Source organism: Micropterus salmoides, unplaced genomic scaffold (genome assembly GCF_014851395.1).
Source record: "Micropterus salmoides isolate LMB-PRFRI ecotype aquatic unplaced genomic scaffold, ASM1485139v1 Ms_hic_scaffold_16, whole genome shotgun sequence".
In the NCBI taxonomy this organism is placed as follows: domain Eukaryota; kingdom Metazoa; phylum Chordata; class Actinopteri; order Centrarchiformes; family Centrarchidae; genus Micropterus; species Micropterus salmoides.
In genome coordinates, this window is record NW_024040707.1 from 25,018,810 (window position 1) to 25,038,035 (window position 19,226).

Consider the following 19,226-nt stretch of genomic DNA (forward strand, 5'->3'; position numbering starts at 1 on the left):
TTGAGGACTCACACAGCTTTACAAAAACTTTATTGTACATTATAAAAACAAAATGTAGTGACAAACACAGATTTACACTAACATGAACACACTGACTCTCAGTAACTTCTGGACACATGCAGCTCAGCCAATAGCATTCATTATTAATACTAAATGTCATTACTGTCTGTGAGCCGACTGTAATTTCATTTAACATCTGTTGTGTTTTATCAGCTGACTCAGCAGGGAGATACAATTTTAACTCACGGAAAAAGTCCACATGCTGAATATCACAGGCTGCCAGGAGTTTAATGAGGGAATGTTTCAAACAAAGATATTTCACCTGTTCAAAATATTGCTAAATTAATATTATTTGGAAGTTTCAATATTCAGCATGTGGACTACCTCTCCTCCTCTCACACGCTGATTTGGAGCTGTACCTGCACACTGCACACTATCCAGCCTCTCTGCTTTTGATCAAAGTCTCCATTTGTCCATCATGTTGCAGTTCAGATTGTATCCGTTTTCTGTTCCAGCTCTTTGTTCTGGTTTATGACAGATAAAGTCCAGTTTCAGTCGTATCCTGTGTTCAGATCCAGCTATGAGCTCTGTGACCATCACAGAAGAAGAAAGAAGCCTACATGTACAGTCACATGAAGATGATTGGCTGGAAGTCTGCAGCTCACTCCATGTTGTTATTCCAGGCTGACTTCAGTCTCTGTACAGTAACATCTGTGTGAGATAATGATCCAGACTGTAGACCAGCACTTCTGAAGAGGACGTGTTCAGCTTGTAGCGCCGTGCAGGACATTCAGCTGATTTCATTTCTGTCCACTGCAAAGACACTGTGCCAGCATCCAACTGGATTATCACTGGATTCTAGAGCACATTCACTCTGCAGTGTCCAGAAAGACTCTGCATGTTTATATGTGCTCTGTCTCCTCCTGTGGAGAAACATTTAGTTTAAGCAGAAACATCTTGTACATTTGTAAAGACGTCACAGAGTGTAGCTCAGTCAGACAGTCCTCAGCCAATGAACATGTAGAACACACTGCTGTCTCACCTGCTGTTGACTGCTGTTTAAAATCTCTGATGTTTCTGCTCCATTCACCTGCTTTGTGAAATATTGATAAAAGAGTGATGTCATTATTTACAAGAAAAATCATTCCTACTTCCTACTGTACATACAGTAAAATGGACTTATAACAGTAAAGAGTATAAAACATACCATTTGGGGACTGTCTGCATTTGTTTTTCTTCCTGTAATGCAACATTACCAAAAAACAGCTTTTTAACAAATTGATGATGTGACAGACAATATTATCTTCTATCAGAAACATGATTTTTATTGTCTAAATGCAAATCTTACGTCTGTTTGGATGCCATTTTTCTTTTTTCTGGAAAAGTACCGTATAGCTACATATCCAGATATTAATAAAAAATAAATCCCCACAACAGCACCGGTCACAGCTCGTGTCCTGTCTGAACTTTGTTCTCCACATTCAGCATCGGTTGAAGCAGTTCCTGCTTTCAGGTTTATTGATTCACATCTGGAATGATAGAGGGACATTTTTATAGCAACATTTGTAGGAAACCATGAATTCACTGCTGCTGGAAGAGTTCAGATGTCTGAAGCTTCTCTTACTGTGTGTGCGGCTGACAGGACGTAAATGTCCCATTTGAAAATGTTCCACTGCTGCAGTCAGAGCACTTTGTGTCTGTGAATGCTGTTCCTGTACAAACACAGATTAAAGATAATGAAACTAGGTTAGTAAACATATTATGAAGCGATCAAATATTTCATCAAACATAATTTAATTTCAGTGGATTTAAAAAAGACATGTCACAAAATAATCTTGGCATTCTCTTTGAGGTTTTGAAGAGATTCTATTGCAGCTCCATCCATCCATTGTCAACCGCTTATCCTGCGTACAGGGTCGCGGGTTCTCATAATCATCATTTCATTTAATTCAATTATCATTATCAGAATTACAGAGCGAGATGGGATTTGATTCACTGTAAAGAAGGAGCCTCGGCAGCCTCATAATCAAACTGACCCCTGTTTGAGAGAAAACTTGAATTATTCAAATGTCATGAGTTTTAGTGCTATAATGTAATATACAATAAAATCAAATGTAACACTGCTAATATGTTGATGTCAGTTAACAACTGTCAAGAAATTACATACTTTTAACTTTCACTTTTGGCCAATGTAATATCAGTTTCTCTGCGCATGTAAACGACAAAAAGTGCAAAACTACTTTTTCCCCCAAAATAAACAGTTCCTGACAGATTGAGAGAATTCTTCTGCTTTGTCTACTCTTAAACTAATGTTGTCCATGTAACTATTAGGGTTTACATTATCCCAGTAAATCTTAAAGTTATTTAAGTTATTTTTATTTTTAAATCGTGTCAGATTAAGAAGCTAAAGCTGTTCAATGTATCCTACACACATGTAAAACAATATGTCCTGTAGGTAAATATAAGTTTGGGTCGGTCTTGGCATCAGCAGATACACAAAATGAAAGGACAACTGAGCAAACTCCATTTGCTGCTGAAGCATCTCATGAGAACAATTTGGAAGCGCCACAAAAAAGAAAAAGTAGACCTAACCCTACAAATCAAATGGAACATTTTTATGTTGGAAAAAATCTTAAAAACACAAACCCATCAATCCATGTATGTTTGTTTCTTTGATTATTTTGTTTCAAATCCGAGTCGGAAAAACCAACTAAACAAGTTGATTGATTCTGATATTTAATGTGTCAGACTAGTTTAGCTTTGTGTGTTACACTTGCTACACCTGCAGCAGATACACTTGGGATGATGGTGCCTGATTAAATGTAATTAGGATGAGCTTGAACATCAAAATAAGTGTTTTTTTTTTAGAAAAACAGCAGGCTCACGTTCAGTTTGTAACAAGTTGTATCCTGTCAGTTTGTCAGTCCTACCTGAAGAGAGGCTGTGAAGTCTACATGTTACGCAATATGAGAACCACATACAATATTATTTATCAAATTGGGTCGGACTTGATGAATTTAGGATACACGTGTGATAACGTCCGGTTTTCAAAGTAAGACGTCTGTACTGGATGGAAATGAGATTAATTGGATTATATTCACAGAAAGTATAAAACATATTACATGTGACCCTCTCGGGCGGGTGCATCCCTACACAACAGCTCCACACTGTTTAGACCTGACTTTTATTTTCTTCGTGGGATGGAAGCAGCATTACAGAGAGCCTCCAGCAGCAGTAGTGCATAGATGATACATAAAATCAGGAGTGTCGGACTTTATCCAGCCAGAGTAAACAACCACCGGCCGTCCGCAGTTTCCCGGGTCCGCAGGCAATGCAACCCATAGTAGGTCTACCGGAGAGGGAGCAGGATGCTGGAGCATTCAGGGCGAGGGAGAGGAGGTCACGGGAGCACAAACAATATGACTGGCTGGTGATCCTTCTGGCTGGATGAAGCCCGTCCCTCCAGATTTACGCATGATCCATGATGATACAGAAAAATTTATGGCAAAAATAGCATATTGTCAATATTTTAGAGACCCCCACAAAATTTCACAAATCATGTTTTCAGGGGAGCTCATGTCTCATTAAGAGGGGTCAAGCTCCCCCTGGCTCCCCTGTAGTTCGCACCCTGGCTGTAGTACTTGAGAAAAAACCCTTGATAAACATTTTGGGTAACAACCAACAAATCAGCTCAGCATGGTGTGCTATTTAAATAATGAATGAAAATTTGTGCTTTTACCCAGTCTGTGATCATCTGAAAGCTGCCTTCATGGTGACTGGATGATGTTTCTACAGATTTATTTTGGTGCTGTTCAGTTCTCTAGTGGGGCCCTGAATAGTACAAAATTTGATGATTCGATTGGAGGAGCCTGATTTGACTCCCAATCTCACAGTTGAATCTTCGCAGAGCTGTTATCAAACGAGGATTTTTGAATGACGACAAAACAAAACTTATGTTGTTTTCCAGTGCAAAATCAAAGTCACAGACACTTCAATACTTCTCAGGGCTGCGAGGTTGAGTCTGTATCTCAATACAAGTATCTCGGTATCCAAATTGATGATTCTCTCTCTTTTAGACCTCACATTCAGCAGTTGGTAAAAACTGAAGTTGAAACTGGGTTTTTATTTTAGAAACAAATGGTGTTTTTCCTTTGAGGCCAAAAGAAGGCTTGTTGCTGCCACTTTCATGTCAGTACTGGACTATGGCGATGTTACACACATGCATGCATCCTCTCAAAGCTTGAAACTGTTGGATACTGTTTACCACGGAGCTCCGAGGTTCATCACAAACTACATTTACATTTATTCATTTAGCTGACGCTTTTATCCAAATCGACTACTATGTCAGAGGTCGCACGCCTCTGGAGCAACGAGGGGTTAAGTGTCTTGCTCAGGGACACATTGGGTCACAAAAGGGAGTTGGACCTGGGTCTCTCACACCAAAGGCATAGTCTTATCCATTGCACCATCACCACCCCGATCCCTTCAGAGCCCCTCATCATTGCTCCTTGTATGAGCGGGTTGGTTGGTCTGCATTGTCCACCAGTGGACTTAATCATTGGCACATTCTTGTTTACAAGGCTATTCTTGGTCTGCTTCCCCCATACCTACAAACCTACATCAAAAAGAAAGGCACAGGAAGATATTGTCTTCGTTCTGAGGACTTATTACTACCATCTGTCCCTCAAGTCCGGACTGAATTGGGAAAAGGGGCGTTTAAGTATGCGGCCCCCTGTGCTTGGAATCAGCTGCAAAATGTCCTGAATCTTCAGGAGCCGGTTTCACTGGTTGCTTTTAAAGTATTAAATGACATGGAGGCTGTACACACTGGCTGTAGATGTTATGAATGATCACTCGGACGATCCTTGTAGTTTATTACTTGTGGTAATATATACTAAATTTAGATATTTTATGACCTTGTAACCCACTAATTACTCCCATCATAAATTGTTATATGTTTTCCTTTTATGTTATATGTTTTAATGTCTGCAACCTTGTTAATTGTGCTGCTGCCTGTCTTGGCCAGGATGCATTTGGAAAAGACATTTTTAATCTCAATGAGTTTTCTTTCTAGTTAAATAAAGGTTTAAAAAAAAGGAGAAAAAAAAAAGGATCATACCATTTTGGCGCTATGGCTCAATGTCTGATTTTACATAGAACTCCCAATAAGTTAATTTACTGCCATTATTTTATTAACATCAGCATATAATGCTGTAAGTAAACATGTGAAAAGAAAGAAGCTTTTAATAAATCTTTTTAAAGTGCGGGAATAAATCCAAAATGGTAACCTTAACCCTTCAGGAGGAGGCGTCAGTGCGCATGTCTAGCGTAGCGTGTGTGTGGGGTAAAATGGGTAGAAGGGGGAGAGAGACAGAGCACCAGCAGCGCAGGTTGGCTGGTGTTGGGCAAAGTTGGGTGAGAACTTTGCGGGACGTTCGGATCATTTATCATCATTGGTGAACCACACAGACAATATTACCGGTTCATTGTTTTTAAGCAGTACTTGGAATAGACCCACGAGGAAACGCGAGGTCCATGCAACTGTTGGTGAATTGACGGACATGCACAACTCTGCGCACGACCGGTGAATGGCAATAAACCTAAGTGTAGCTGTAAATATTTAGGTTACAGTGACTAATGAATAGAGACTGCAGCTCTGCAGCTTCTCAAAAACACACACGATTTGACTATCTACCAAAATCACCCATACGTCCTAGAGAGCTGAATGTTTTTCAGCACATCCACCGATATGCAACAAACATTTGTCTCATTGCAACCTGTGGTCAAATCAGAAGTCAGTCACTCTACATTTTTCAGAATCTGCTAAATCAATGAATGTGCACAAGTCTTTCATCAAACGCTACCAAAATCAACACAGACATTCTCTAGATGACCAATATTAAGTGTATCAAACGGTTTTTAAATCGGTCTAACAGTCAGTCTGCAATGATATCCAGTATCTTGCTCTAACTTGTACAGTATGCACAACATTTTGTTATTTGCTCAGTTTTAGATCAAATGCCATCAAAATAATTGACACCCAAAACGAGCAGAATGATGTGTGATTTATTTCAGAAATTTCTCACCAACATCTTGACTGTTGTAAGCATTTTAAATTTAAACTGACAAAACTGTCCAGGTCTGGCACATTTGACGTCACTACCTCAACTTGTGAGAAGGTGTGTGGAAACAGCCTCTCACCAGTGGCTCAGTCAGCACGTCGCCTACTCTGGAGATCTGAAGTTTCAGGGTTCAAAACCCCAGGTGACTGAGTCAGACTGGCTGACAGTGGGGGTGTTCAGATCATAGTGAGTCTAAGTTCTCTTTTATTTGGATCCTGTGACACTTTTCTTAATTTTCTCTGCCTGAAAGTGTTTGTATGAACCTTTGAACACAAAATGTCGCAGGTGGGTTGAACATTTCACCCAGTAGTCGGGTACATAATGACAACCAAGGTCAAAAAATCAAGTTTGCGTTTTCCCAATTATCTCAAAATCACTTAAATCTGGATCTGTTCTTCTTCTCTGAATGTTTCAAATGTTGCGTTTTTCGCGACTTGCTTGGATCCCGATCACTACTGCTTCCTGCTATATTTTAAAACTATAGTTACAGCCTTAAAGTCAGCACGAGGAAACCAACCTTTCTGTCTGATGTATTGTCCTGGTTGACAGCTTGTGTGTCTCTGTGCTGTCATACAGCCGTTCTCTGTAGATTCCAGACAGTAGAATCCCTCCAGTGGTTCACAAACTGCATCTGATGTTGTTGTACATGACGTATTTATCTTCAAACCAGAACCTGTCAGCACATGTAGAGGTTACATATGGAGATACTACACTTTTAATTTCAGGCTTAAACATTAAGGAAAATACAGCAAAGGCTGTGCTGATGTTAACAGCGTAATAATTCCACTGCAAAAGAAATCATGTTGAATGTCTTGTGGCTTACTTGTGACAAAATATCTTCACTCAGTATTTCACAACACACAAGGTCTTTGTTTCTGCATGTATTGTGGCACTTTAAGAGCAAAATCAGTAATGTACAGTAAACTCATTAAAAAGACTTTCTGCTTCTACATAATGACATTGTTAAAACAGTTTCCTCAGTTGTTCCACAGTATTAACAGTGGAACTTGCAGCAATAAGACGTACTGCCTTTAACTCCAGGCTCTAAGTTTCTACTGATGAAGAAATATTCACAGAAACCTACTTTCAACACAAGTTGAACAAAGAAAACATTGTCTACGTCCAGTCGGCTGACTCATGAAGGTTCCCTCAGTGCAGGGCAAACAGGAAGTTATTGTGAATTCTGTACAATGCGTTTTAACTCGACTTCCTGTTGAAAAGAAAACACCAATTTAATTTAATGTAATGTAATGTTTCTATTAAATGAAAAAGTTCAATCTTGGAGGGTAAAGCAGATGGTGTGAAATCTCTCTCTAACATTCAGTTGGGTCTTACCAGTAGGACACACAGGACAGCATTCATTCCCTCTCTGATACTCTCCTCGATGACATGTGAGGCCATTTCCTCTGCAGACATTCATCACGAGTATCTGTGAAGTGAAAGAAAAAGGTTTTTATCTCAGTGAAGCCTGGTTGTAAATCAAATACATGGATAGAAGCTGTTGAACTGAACTCTGATAGAAACCAGCAGCACTTTGTGTTTGTGTAGATCTGTTTCAGTCAGCCAGATAGTTAGAGGTCCAAAAGACACTAAATAAATTTACTATAATTTTACTATAACATTAAGAGTTCTCAGCATTTAACCTTTGCAGTTGAGTTACAGCAGAAAGTCACGTGAGAGAGGTCACATTTCTGCATTTGACATTGGAGTCATAAGAGGGAAGTCATCATGTGGACCAGCACATAAAATGCAGAGAGTTGCAATCTTACATTCCTGTCAAACTCAGAGCTGTCAGAGACATTTTATAGAGGAGGCACGCCAGTCAATCACATACTCAATATAACTCTGGGGAAATGGGGAAAGCCCATAATGGCAAAGATGGCGGTTTTCCCGCCCCTCCCGTGAGAAAGCCAATCGTCTGCTTTTAACAGCCAAAGCAGGAAACATACTGTATTTCAGCCAATCGGGTGGTTCCACTGACGTAAGGGTCTGTTTTACTTCTACTGTGCATGTGTGGCATTAGAAGTATAACCGGTCGGGAAAATGCTTTTTAAACCTTATTTTGGGGCAAAGTCGTCAAACTTTCAGTGATTTTTATCAGATTTTACTGCTGATTCTTTTCATGTAGTTTTTATGTCCCGGAGACCAGTAAGACTGCAGTTCTGGCCCTCTCCCCATTCTTTCAGATAGGAGCTTGGTCTTGCTAGTCCGAAATAGCTGCCCGGAGGCATTGCCAAGATCAATATCAATATTAATATCAATTTTATTATATGGCACACTTAAAACAACCAATGTGCTTTACAGGTTAACAATACAACAATAAAACAGAAATTACACACGCAATAAAACACAACATGCAGTTTAAGATGTCGCCAGGTGAGTCTGCATATGTTAAGGTGGAGGGAGATTAGTAAGGGTACATTGCAGACAGTGCAGCTGCATCGGGGCCCGCACTGTACAGGTGCCCATGACGGGAGCGGGCCACGCCAGGTTACAAGCTGGACTTTGTCAGTTACTTGGTAAGAATGCATCTAAATTCACCAACTAATAGTAGACACACAGCTCACCGAAGATCAAGTGGTATATACACCCTCAAATGTGCACATCCCCCTTTGCCGTGGTGTCAGTCAGTAGTTTACCCAAAAACATCTGTAGCAAGCAAAGTATAAATAAATTAGATTCCACAGAATGAATATGGTCTTACTTTCTTTGGGATTCGTGTCACCTACATTTGCAATGATGACTGCTGGGTAATTTGTGTATGGCTGCCCAATCCTAAGTTTCTATTTGATCATGTGACAAGACAACAAAACTTTAGCTGGGTGAAAGCGGGTGAACCGATACTCCCTCCCCATCATCCAGTGTGACTCCCCAGTCATCCCCAAAGATTGCAGCTGACCCCTCCCACCCTGAACACAAACTGTTTCAGACTCTCCCCTCTTGCAAGAGGCTGCGGTCCATCAGGACTAAAACATCTCGCCACAAAAACAGTTTCTTCCCGTCTGCAGCCCCCACAGACACTCCCCCCTTGCAAATAATACAAATGTCTATACAGTCATTCATTTCATATCATGCACAAACCTGGCACATTGCACATATTTGTTGTTAATTGTTAATCTTTGTCAATGTATATATATGTACACAATACTCTTTTCCATTGCAATACGTCTGCACAACACAAACCCGGAATAATTCACATGTAAAAATCTGCGACGTTGTTCTTTCTCTGCAAATAGTTGTATTATTTTTCTCTATTCGTTTTATATATATATATGTTTTTTTTTTGTCTATTCCATATTTATATATTTTCTACATTTATTTATGTCAACTCTATGTCTGTATAGACCTTATCAAAGCACTTTTACACGACATCTGCATTTCCAATTCAATCACTGGTGGGGGTTCAGTATCTTGCCCAAGGACACTTCAACATGCAGCCTGGAGGAGCCGGGGATTGAACTGCCGACCTTCCGATTAACAGGCAACCCTCTACTAGGAGCTCTACTCCTGAGCCACAGTTGCCACAGTAGTGTAAAACACTACTTGGCAATAAAGCTCCTTCTGAACAGGAGGAGAAGGTCGGAAAGCTCCCAAATAAGATTGTATTTAATTTTTTTACTGAAGACATTGTCAAAGATTTTGCTCAATGCAAGGCTGTCAGGTCCCCATTCAAATAGGTGAGAACAAGTGCTTTTACATTTGGTGCTTTTCTTTCTTATTCACCATAACGTCTTGCCTCTCTGTCAAAGAGGAATGTGGTTGCCACGAATCGGGAAGTTATTGTACTGAAAATGCCCGAAATAGTCAGCATCATTTCAGCAGTGGACTCCTCCCCTGCACTCAGCTGTCTGTAGTGAAGTTTCAGGATTTTGACAATGACAGCACTGGCCATGCTCTTTATAACTTTCTCTTTGATTTCTGTACTTATAAATACAATAGTCTAGGTGACACATTGCGTCTGTAAATCCATCACAGGATGGTACTTTAGATTGCTGCGTCTGGGCGCACAGCACAGCCATAGCAGCGCGTGACTGTGTTAAAGTCTACTTTAACACATGTAGACTTAATAAGTAAGTTAATATGGAAAGACAATTAATTTAAGGAGCTTTAAATTATGGAGGTTAGGTTACTGCATCTAATCTGATCAGTTGTTAAACGTGCAAAGCGAGGACACAAGACATTTGCCAATACAGGGTTTCCTATTAAACAGCTCCACTCTCTTCTTGTTCAGAGGTTAAAGGCAGAGCAGCAGCTTATCACTCTGCAGAGCTGATGGACAGAAAACCTTCAACGTTTCAGTTTACTTTTTCTATTTTCTTTCTCGACAGTGAAATGTTTGTTGATGTGTGAGGGAGAGCATTATAAAGACAAAGGTTTTACAAAGAATGAAATGTTGGAGAGGAGCGATTTGATGCATGAATTTCTGTCAAGCAAATAAAAACTTGCTTTCATAACAAATTATTTTACCAGTAATGCTGCAGCTGTCACAGGTTTTCTGCTAAACATCATTCTGTACCGCAGGATCAGAGTTTTCGTGGGCTGAAGAAGGCATCTTACTGAGATCTGGAATGAAGTGAGAGTAAAATGCAGAACAGGGACATCATCTGAAACAAAAAACACATCCATGCAGAGATTACACTAACAGCCAAGCAAACAGTTTCTTTTGAGCTTTCTGCAGTGAGCAGATGTCTGAAACATCTTTTAAATGAGAAACCTGGTTAACACAGATACATTTGTGCTGGAGAAACCTGTTTTTAGCTTCAAACTGTCCACACATGAGCTCCAGATGAGGAACCACAGGTGGACCCTGGAAGTCTTTTACCTTCACTGGGAATCTGTTTATTGACTGGTCACTCACCTTATAACTGATTTACTTTGGATCAGGATTTAATTTCCTGTCCCAATAATCATCTCACGACCCCCCAGATTTATCTTGTGACCCTTTGGAGGGACATGAATCCCAGGTTTGTAAACACCAGACTAAACTATCAAACGGTATATAAAATACTTAAAACTAGCTAAACCTCAACAGTACAATTCTGCTTATGTATTAACAATGATGTCATCAGGACCATTTTTCTGCAGATTCAGTATTTTAACCTTTTAGACTTCAGGTATTTTGCTGATAATACTTCTGTACTTAAACCTGCAATAATTTATTTTTCTGGTAACTTGGGAGGCAATGGAAAACTGAAGTCAAGCCAGCCCTCGCGCTGTTTTGCGATGCGTGTTTTTTCTAGGCATTACGGTAACATCGTGTCGCAGCACATTTCAAAATTCTGAAATAACAGCTGGAAACATTCGAACCACACAGAACCTGGACTCAAGAGTTTCAGCGGTAAGACAATATGTTATACGTGGACTACGTTTCCCTCTTTAATCGAAATATATCTCAACCAGCTCGACTCACCTGTTTGTGCTGACGCAGTTTAATGATTTTAGTTTATTTTTCTTCTTCTTCGTTTGATTTGATTGGCGGTTGGCAACCAGCATTTAGGAGCATTACCGCCACCTACCGGACTGGAATGTGGAACAGATTATGTGCAGACTAACATATTTAAAACAAATCAACAAATAAAACAAAACAAACAAAAAAATTAAATCTATATCCTTTCTATTAATCCTGTATCTTTTAGATATTTAATAAGGTGCTTAGATATTCCCCATGCTTTCCTCTACATATCCTCTACACTCAACCAGCACACGTTGAATGGTCTCTATGCTATTACATTTTACACAGTGTCCAGTTGGGTGTTTACTTATTTTATAAAGAGAATGGTTAAGCCCTGTGTGTCCTATCCTTAGACGGGTAATGACGGTCTCTGTCTTCCGGCACCCACCCAGTTTTCTTCCCAGACCAACATGTTTCTGTATACTGTAAAGATGTCTTCCAGTTTCATTTAGTTCCCAGTATTCTTGCCATATTTTTTGCATTTTCTCTTTAATGACTGTTTAACCTTCAGATTTACTTAGCAGAACTTGTCAACTGACTTTGATTTAAGTGCATGTTTTGACAGAATATCAGCATCTTCATTTCCCTCTACCCCTACATGGGCAGGAACCCAAACAAAGCAGACAATCAGTCCCTTATGATATAATCTACACAGAGAGCTATGAATACTAAATACCAGATCTAGCCTACAGTGGCGCTGCCCAGCTATCTGATGCAATGACCACTTTGCCTTCCTTGTTTTCTTCTACCCACTGCAATGCCATCAGAATGACCATAAGCTCAACTGTATATACTGATAGATGATCTGTTCTCTATTTAATGCCTATTTTGTGTGCAGGGATGTAAATTGCAGCTCCTGTCCTTCCGGTCTCTGGATATCATCAGTAAAGACCATGCGGTTATCTCTATAGTGCTGCTCTATGTAACTTTCTGCTATTCTTCCTGTGTGTGCTTGCTTGGATTTCCTTTTGATTATTTGCTAAATATGCAGGTCAATGGATGGATTTACAAAAAACTGGACTGGATATGGGACTGCTGGGATATATTTTATACCGCACAGGCCAAGGCTCTCTGCTTTCGCATTTCCCACCCATCCAAAACTGACACAGCTACTCTTATTGTGTTCCCAACATTCTTCTAGGATGGTTTTAGCGGGTTGAGAGCTACAGTGTCCCTGAAGATTAAGCCAGTATGTTAGCATAATTCTTGTTCTTCATGTCCTTAGTGGCTGTTCCCCCATTTCTACTTGCATGGCAGCCACTGGAGAGGTCTTAAATGCTCCACTGCATGTCCTTAAAGCTTGTGCCTGTTCCACATCTAGTTTTTTAAGATGCCATTCTGCTGCTGACATACAGTATATGCTATACATCCATAATCTAGTGTAGCTCTCATCAAGGTCTGATATATTTTAAGCAATGATGTTGTAGTAACCCCCAGTCCCTTCCTGACAGACGTATTAAAAGGTTATTGATTTTTTTTGCATTTGTCTTTGACCTTATCAGTGTCCTGTTTCCAGGTCAACTTTTCATCAAACAACACTCCTAACAGTCTGACAACTTTTACTTGTTCGAGGGTTTGATCATATAATTTTAAGGAAACTTCTTTATGTCTCCTGGAAAAACATATCACTTGTGTCTTTGCACCCATTATTTGCCCACCATTCCACCTCTATAATTGCTGCCTGTAATGTTTTCTGAATAAATTTTAAATTCCATCTTCTTACCCATAGGGCCCCATCGTCTGCATACAAGGACTTCCCAATACTTCTTTCCACTTTTTCAAAAATATCATTGATCATGATGTTAAATAGTACTGGACTACACACACTGCCTTGTGGAGTACCATTTTCAACTTTATAGAGTCTTGAATATTCTGTGCCCACCCTGACCTCTATTGCCCTGCCAAATAAGAAGTCCAACACCCAGTTGTACAGTCTACCACCTACATCTAATTTATTAAATTTAATAAGTAACCCTTCCTTCCATAACATATTGTATGCTTTTTTGATTTCAGATTCCAAACATAAAATAGAGTCCATTGTATTTCTCCCTTTCCTCACTTTGATATGGTGAGTACAAATCTCTGCTTTCTAGAAAGAATGTTAATCTGTCTGTTATCATATGCTCCATGGTTTTCCCTAACTGTGACGTGAGTGCTATTGGTCTATAACTTGATGGGTCTGATGTATCTTTCCCAGGTTTTACTATTGGTACTATGATTGATTGTTTCCATGCTATTGGTATTTTGCCTGTTTCCCAAATCTGTTTAAATAATCTTAAAACTACACTAAGTGCACTATCCTCCAACCGAGCTAACATGCTGTAACAGATGTTGTCCTACCCTGGAGATGATTATCCACATTACTGACTACTGCTGTTTTATTGCCACTTATTAAGACTGGCATTATATAGCTCCTTCTGATTCCACTCATTTTTCTAACCATTCCCCATATATCAGCCAGTGATGTCTCTCTTCCAATCTTATTGCAGTAATCCCTCCAGTATGCCTGTGATCTTTTATAATTAATTAATGTCTCTAATGTTTTTTTAACTACCTAAATGCCTTGTTTCTTCTTTTAATAGCTTTGCTACAATTTACATCCCACCATGGCACATTCTTTTTCACTCTGCTTCCTGTACTTCTTGGTATCGTTTCCTCTGCTGCATTTATAATGACTCCCACCAACTTTTTATTAAATTGGTCCACATCTGATAAATCTTCAATCATCTTAAACTCTCACACTTATCTTTACATCATTTTTTAAATGTGTCCCAATCTTCTCCATCTAATTTCCATCTTTATATCTTGAGTTTTCCTCATGATGTATCTCTACTCCGATTTTAACTATTATAGGGTAGTGATCACTACCTCCTGATGATGTATTTAACACCTCCCATGTGGTAATGCCTGCTACTCCCTGCGATACTAATGGTTAATTAAGTCAATTGCACTTTCTGTATTTTGAACACTGTTATATCTGGTGCCACTTCCATCATTCATGCAAACTAATCCCTTATCCACAATTAATTCCTCTATGATTAATCCATTATACTTTTTACTTCCCCATAGTGTACTATCTGCATTAAAATCACCGCACCAAACCACTTTATCCCGTGTTTGCCCACCCACAGTGTTCAATGTGTCTATGTTTAATCTTTTGCAAGGGCTTATTGTTAGTTCATCTCTTCCTGTCCAGCTTTTGACTACTATTGCTTCATGCTCTTTTCCTATACTCATTAAAATAACCTTGTCCCATTTAGCACAAACGTTGCTACGCTACCACCTTTTCCATTCACCCTATCATTCCTAATTGCTGTGTAACCCTGAATTACAAAGTCCCATTGTGGTTTTAGCCGTGTTTCCTATATGCATATAATATTGGGTTTATCTTGAAGGTTTGAAATAAAATTCCTGTCCATAAGCAATTAGACTTCTTGCATTCCATTGCAGTATAGTTAGGATCATGAAGATCCACCACCTCATGATAGTGCTTGTGAGCTTGCTGTTCCTCCACTTAATTGTTCCTCAACCTCCTCCCACACTAACCCCTTGATTCCTAAGTACTTTTCTACTGCTTTAACTATTATTTTGATTTTTTCTGTTTTCTTCTTTGTTTGCGCAGAACAATTTACCACATCGACCATAAACAAAACAAACTCATTTTTCCCCACCATCATAGTGTCTTCCTTGATTTTGTCACATCCCTCACAAGTTCTTGACTTTTTACATTTTGCACTAACTTGTTTACTGTTTGGTCTGTCTGGTTGCAAACTACTCTCTTGGTTGCTTCAGTGTATGTTATCCCTTCTGATGTTTTAATTCTCTGTATTTCTACAGCTCTCTTACTAGCCTCGCATCCCCTGAAGGCCGAGCTGTGTTCTCCTCCACAGTTACAGCATTTTAGCTTAACTCCTTTTAAGCATTTCCTGTACTCATGTTCACCACCGCATCTGCACACCTTTGTTTGCCCTTACATACAGCTGCTACATGTCCATATTTTTGACACTTAAGAGGTGTGGGAACATAATGTCTGACATCATAGAACACAGGGGCGTTTCCAGGCTCTTGACACATTGGGGCTTAGCCCAGCACACACCTCTTTCATGTTTTAACCCCCCACCCCCTTTCCCACCTACCCAAACTTCATCTATAAAGCAACAGTAAATTCTATATGTACCCTACATTTATTAGGACTAATTACGACTTATAATAATTAACATTGATAATATTAGGGGGTTCCTCCCCCAGAATAATTTGGGCTTTAAAACACTTAATTTTCTGCATTCAGGTGATTTTCTCTTCACCAATTTATTGAGGAAATGTCTCAGGTGACAATTCAAAATAAGAAGAATATATTGTAATATGATGCAGTAAGACTGTCAGACATTCTGTATTGCTGTCAGATATGTTTCTCCTGTAGATCAACTTTTCTCATTTAATTTAATCCCTTCTGAAGTAGCCTAATGTCTTTTTAAATGTGCATATGGCCCCTTTTCACCTCAATGATAAATTAGCTTAGTTAATGTGAATTCAATGAAGAATTATTTATAGCCAAAGTATACAATAGCGGGGTCTGGGGATCCTCCCCCAGACGATTTTAAGCATTAAACACTTAATTTTCCTGAATTCTGGAGACATTTTCTGCACCAATTTATGATGGAAATGTCTTTATTTTTATAAAGGAAGGACAAAATTTAGGTGGCAGGTGATAATTCAGAATATAAAAATATAACAGAATGTAATGCAGTAATCAGTAGCTTATTTTTTTTAAAAAGTTTATATCTATCTATTGGTTATTTTCACGCATTTGAAGAAACAGCTCCAGCAGAGGGGGAGGGAGTAGGTGCTGTAAGAGATGTGATTGGGCCAGCCCAATGTCAGCCTGATCGTTGGCCCATTTTTTAAAGAACCGTTAAGCCAGTATAAATAATCTGACTTGTAGCCTACTCGATGAGATGAGCGCACTGCTGTTCATCAGGAAGAAAACCGAAAGTGAAAACACTTGTGATCAGACAGAAATATCACCACAATTCCACACTAATGTTCACTTCAGCACTTTTGAAGTGCAGATCACATCCGCTTTAGAGGGAATGAAGCATCCTGGAGCAGAGAGACAGTCAAACAGGGCAAAGTGTCTCTGAGCGAGTGGGAGAGAGACAGCAGGACACAGAGGACAGGTGTCTGCGTCGCGGTCAAGTGTCATGATATTCTCTCACTACTTTGCAGCGACTGTTAACTTGCTATACACTGACGAGACACTGACTGACAACATTTATAATTAAATGTATTGATTACAATTTTGCCAGGGACAATTCAGAAGTCGCGGATAAGCCCGGAAGTTCTCTGTCTCTCTCTCTCTCCTCTCAGCTCTTTGAAGACCTGCAGCTCTTAGTCATTCTGTGTGTTGCTTTCAGATGTTTCTCCTGTAGATCAACTTTCCCATGACACACACACACACACACACACACACACACACACACACACACACACACACACACACACTTCAGTGGCTAATTGCCCCAGAAGCAGTCAACCTGGGGAAATGCTTGCCGTTATCCTCTTGAGCTTGAGATGCTAGTTTAATGGGCTATTTGGGAATTTGGCATAATGCATATATAATAATAATAATATTAAAAACTAAGCATTACATTTTTAAAGTTCAATAAATGAATGTTTCCTAAGTCATTATTTTTTCAAATGTTTAACTCTTGTTAAAAATAAGAAATGGTATTATGTTTGATGAAGAGCACATTATTTTTAGGACTCAAAGTTTAGGACTTGAGAATTGACTTGTAACTTGTCAGTCTTGACTGAGACTTGCCTGTTTCAACTGGTCTTGACTTGGGACTTGAGCGCTTGAGACTTACTTGTGACCTGTAAAAAAATGCCTTGGTCCTGTCTCTATACAAAGTAGAAATTTACAATTTACAATAGCTGGGGACTAGAGGTGCTACCAAACACCAAGCTCTGAGTGAGGATCTAATTAAAAACGTATTTTAAAATTAAAATTAAACATTTCATTTCTCAGTCTTGGAGAAAGAGTGGCAGATTCTCTCCTCCTTCTCCTCCTCAACAACATTGGTAATTTACTGGTACTGAGAAGCCGCTCAGTGAACCTTCAGACTCAGATTAGAGATACATTTGTTGCATATGACCTATTTACCTTTCCCTTACCTTTTCTGTTTCAGCCTTTTTTAACCATGACCACAATCTTTATCTCTTCCTTTGTTGCATGTCATGCCGTCTCTCTACCCGTGTTTCCTGTCTCTCTACACTGACTGTTCAATAAAGACAATCTAAAACAACATTATCCTGCCAGTAGGGCTGCAACATCAGCTCATTCAGCTCAAACCCCAGTTTTGTTGGTGAGGTATGAGGAGAAGGATTATACAAAGCTTTAAGGCTCTGTTGGTATTTTGTTTCTGAATGAAACACACTCAGCATAATTTCTGAGGCTTCAGCTCTTCATGTTAGACACATTTCCTGTTGCTTACTGTAGTAGCTTGTTTGCAGAACATTGTACAGCTTTAATGTGGCCTTACATTTGAATGTTTCAAACTGGATCAATACTCAGTACAATAACAGGCACAATAGTAAAGTTTCATCAGACTCACCTCTTTAGAAATGAGAGCTTCTTCTAAGAAGTGCAGTGAACTGTGGTGCTGTGAAAACGGTGAAGAAAATGTGTAGGATTTTTGCAGTGCATGATTCAAATGCAGTGTTGGGTAGTTACTCAAAAAAGAACAAGGCTAGAGTACAGTACTATAGTACTTACAATACTTACATAACTTAAAATAGGTTGTCCTTCCAACCATCTAGTGCAAATATTAACTTGCTGAAAATAATATCAATAAAAAAATAAGACACTGGCCCTCATCAAAATATCAGATTATGCTGAGACTTCAAAGGAAAAACATATCATATGAAATGTACTTTGAACTGTGCATTTAACAGACCAAACCCACACAACAAACTTACTGTAGCTCACTAGCTGAACTATGGCTTTAAAGTAGATTTTCTCTCTTACTGGACATGCTTTTGAAAGAGTGGTTATACCTCATGAGCAGGACTCTCAATCGTCAGAAAACCTGTTCCTCCTCAGAGTCAGCACAAGTAACGCATCCTCACAGGCTGAAGAGCCTCAACACAGGTGCACTAGAGGGTATCACAGTCCTTTCACGAAACAACATGAAGTAATACCTCCACCCTTCTCTGCCATTTCTGCGTCCTTGTGAACTGGCGCTAAAGACAAAAGTTAGGTCGGAAAAGTGTTACACAAACGCGCACGAAAAGGGACGTTTGATTTATTTTTCTCTCCTCCCGTTATGCAGATAGTTCAAGAACCACTTCGCAAGTAAAGTTATTATTTTGTTATTAGTAACTGTAATGTGATTACTGAAGTTATCAACAGTAACGGGTTACATTACTGCGTTACAGACAAAAGTAATCTTATTACAGTAATACTTTGTAACGTGTTGCCCCCAACACTCTTCAAATGACACCTTTAACTACGGTTACACCTGAAAAACCACCACCTCCCTCCTCTCACTGCAAACATAACAGTCTAAACAGTTAAAAGTGTGGAGAGAATTGTTTTATTTAAGTACTGAGGTACTTGGCAATAAGAAAAAATACAGTATAAATCCAGCTGA

The 19,226-nt window shown here is 39.3% G+C and overlaps 1 protein-coding gene across 3 annotated transcripts in view; it reads right to left on the bottom strand.

Annotated features, from left to right (window-relative positions):
* LOC119905745 (tumor necrosis factor receptor superfamily member 14-like) overlaps positions 1-19,226 on the bottom strand; it is a 44,884-nt gene continuing 25,658 nt past the window's right edge. The window contains exons 1-9 of one of the 3 annotated variants that reach the window (XM_038723039.1): positions 10,590-10,827; positions 7,458-7,551; positions 7,207-7,332; positions 6,640-6,795; positions 1,625-1,712; positions 1,349-1,529; positions 1,208-1,239; positions 1,043-1,093; positions 1-923 (exon numbers count right to left, since the gene is read on the bottom strand). In XM_038723039.1, coding sequence (XP_038578967.1) covers positions 1,087-1,093; positions 1,208-1,239; positions 1,349-1,529; positions 1,625-1,712; positions 6,640-6,795; positions 7,207-7,332; positions 7,458-7,551; positions 10,590-10,748 — 843 coding nt within the window. In that variant the 5' untranslated portion in view covers positions 10,749-10,827 and the 3' untranslated portion in view covers positions 1-923; positions 1,043-1,086. Of the gene's footprint in view, positions 924-1,042; positions 1,094-1,207; positions 1,240-1,348; positions 1,530-1,624; positions 1,713-6,639; positions 6,796-7,206; positions 7,333-7,457; positions 7,552-10,589; positions 10,828-19,226 lie in introns of those variants that run through there. The other 2 variants (XM_038723043.1, XM_038723040.1) reach the window with 2 other exon arrangements.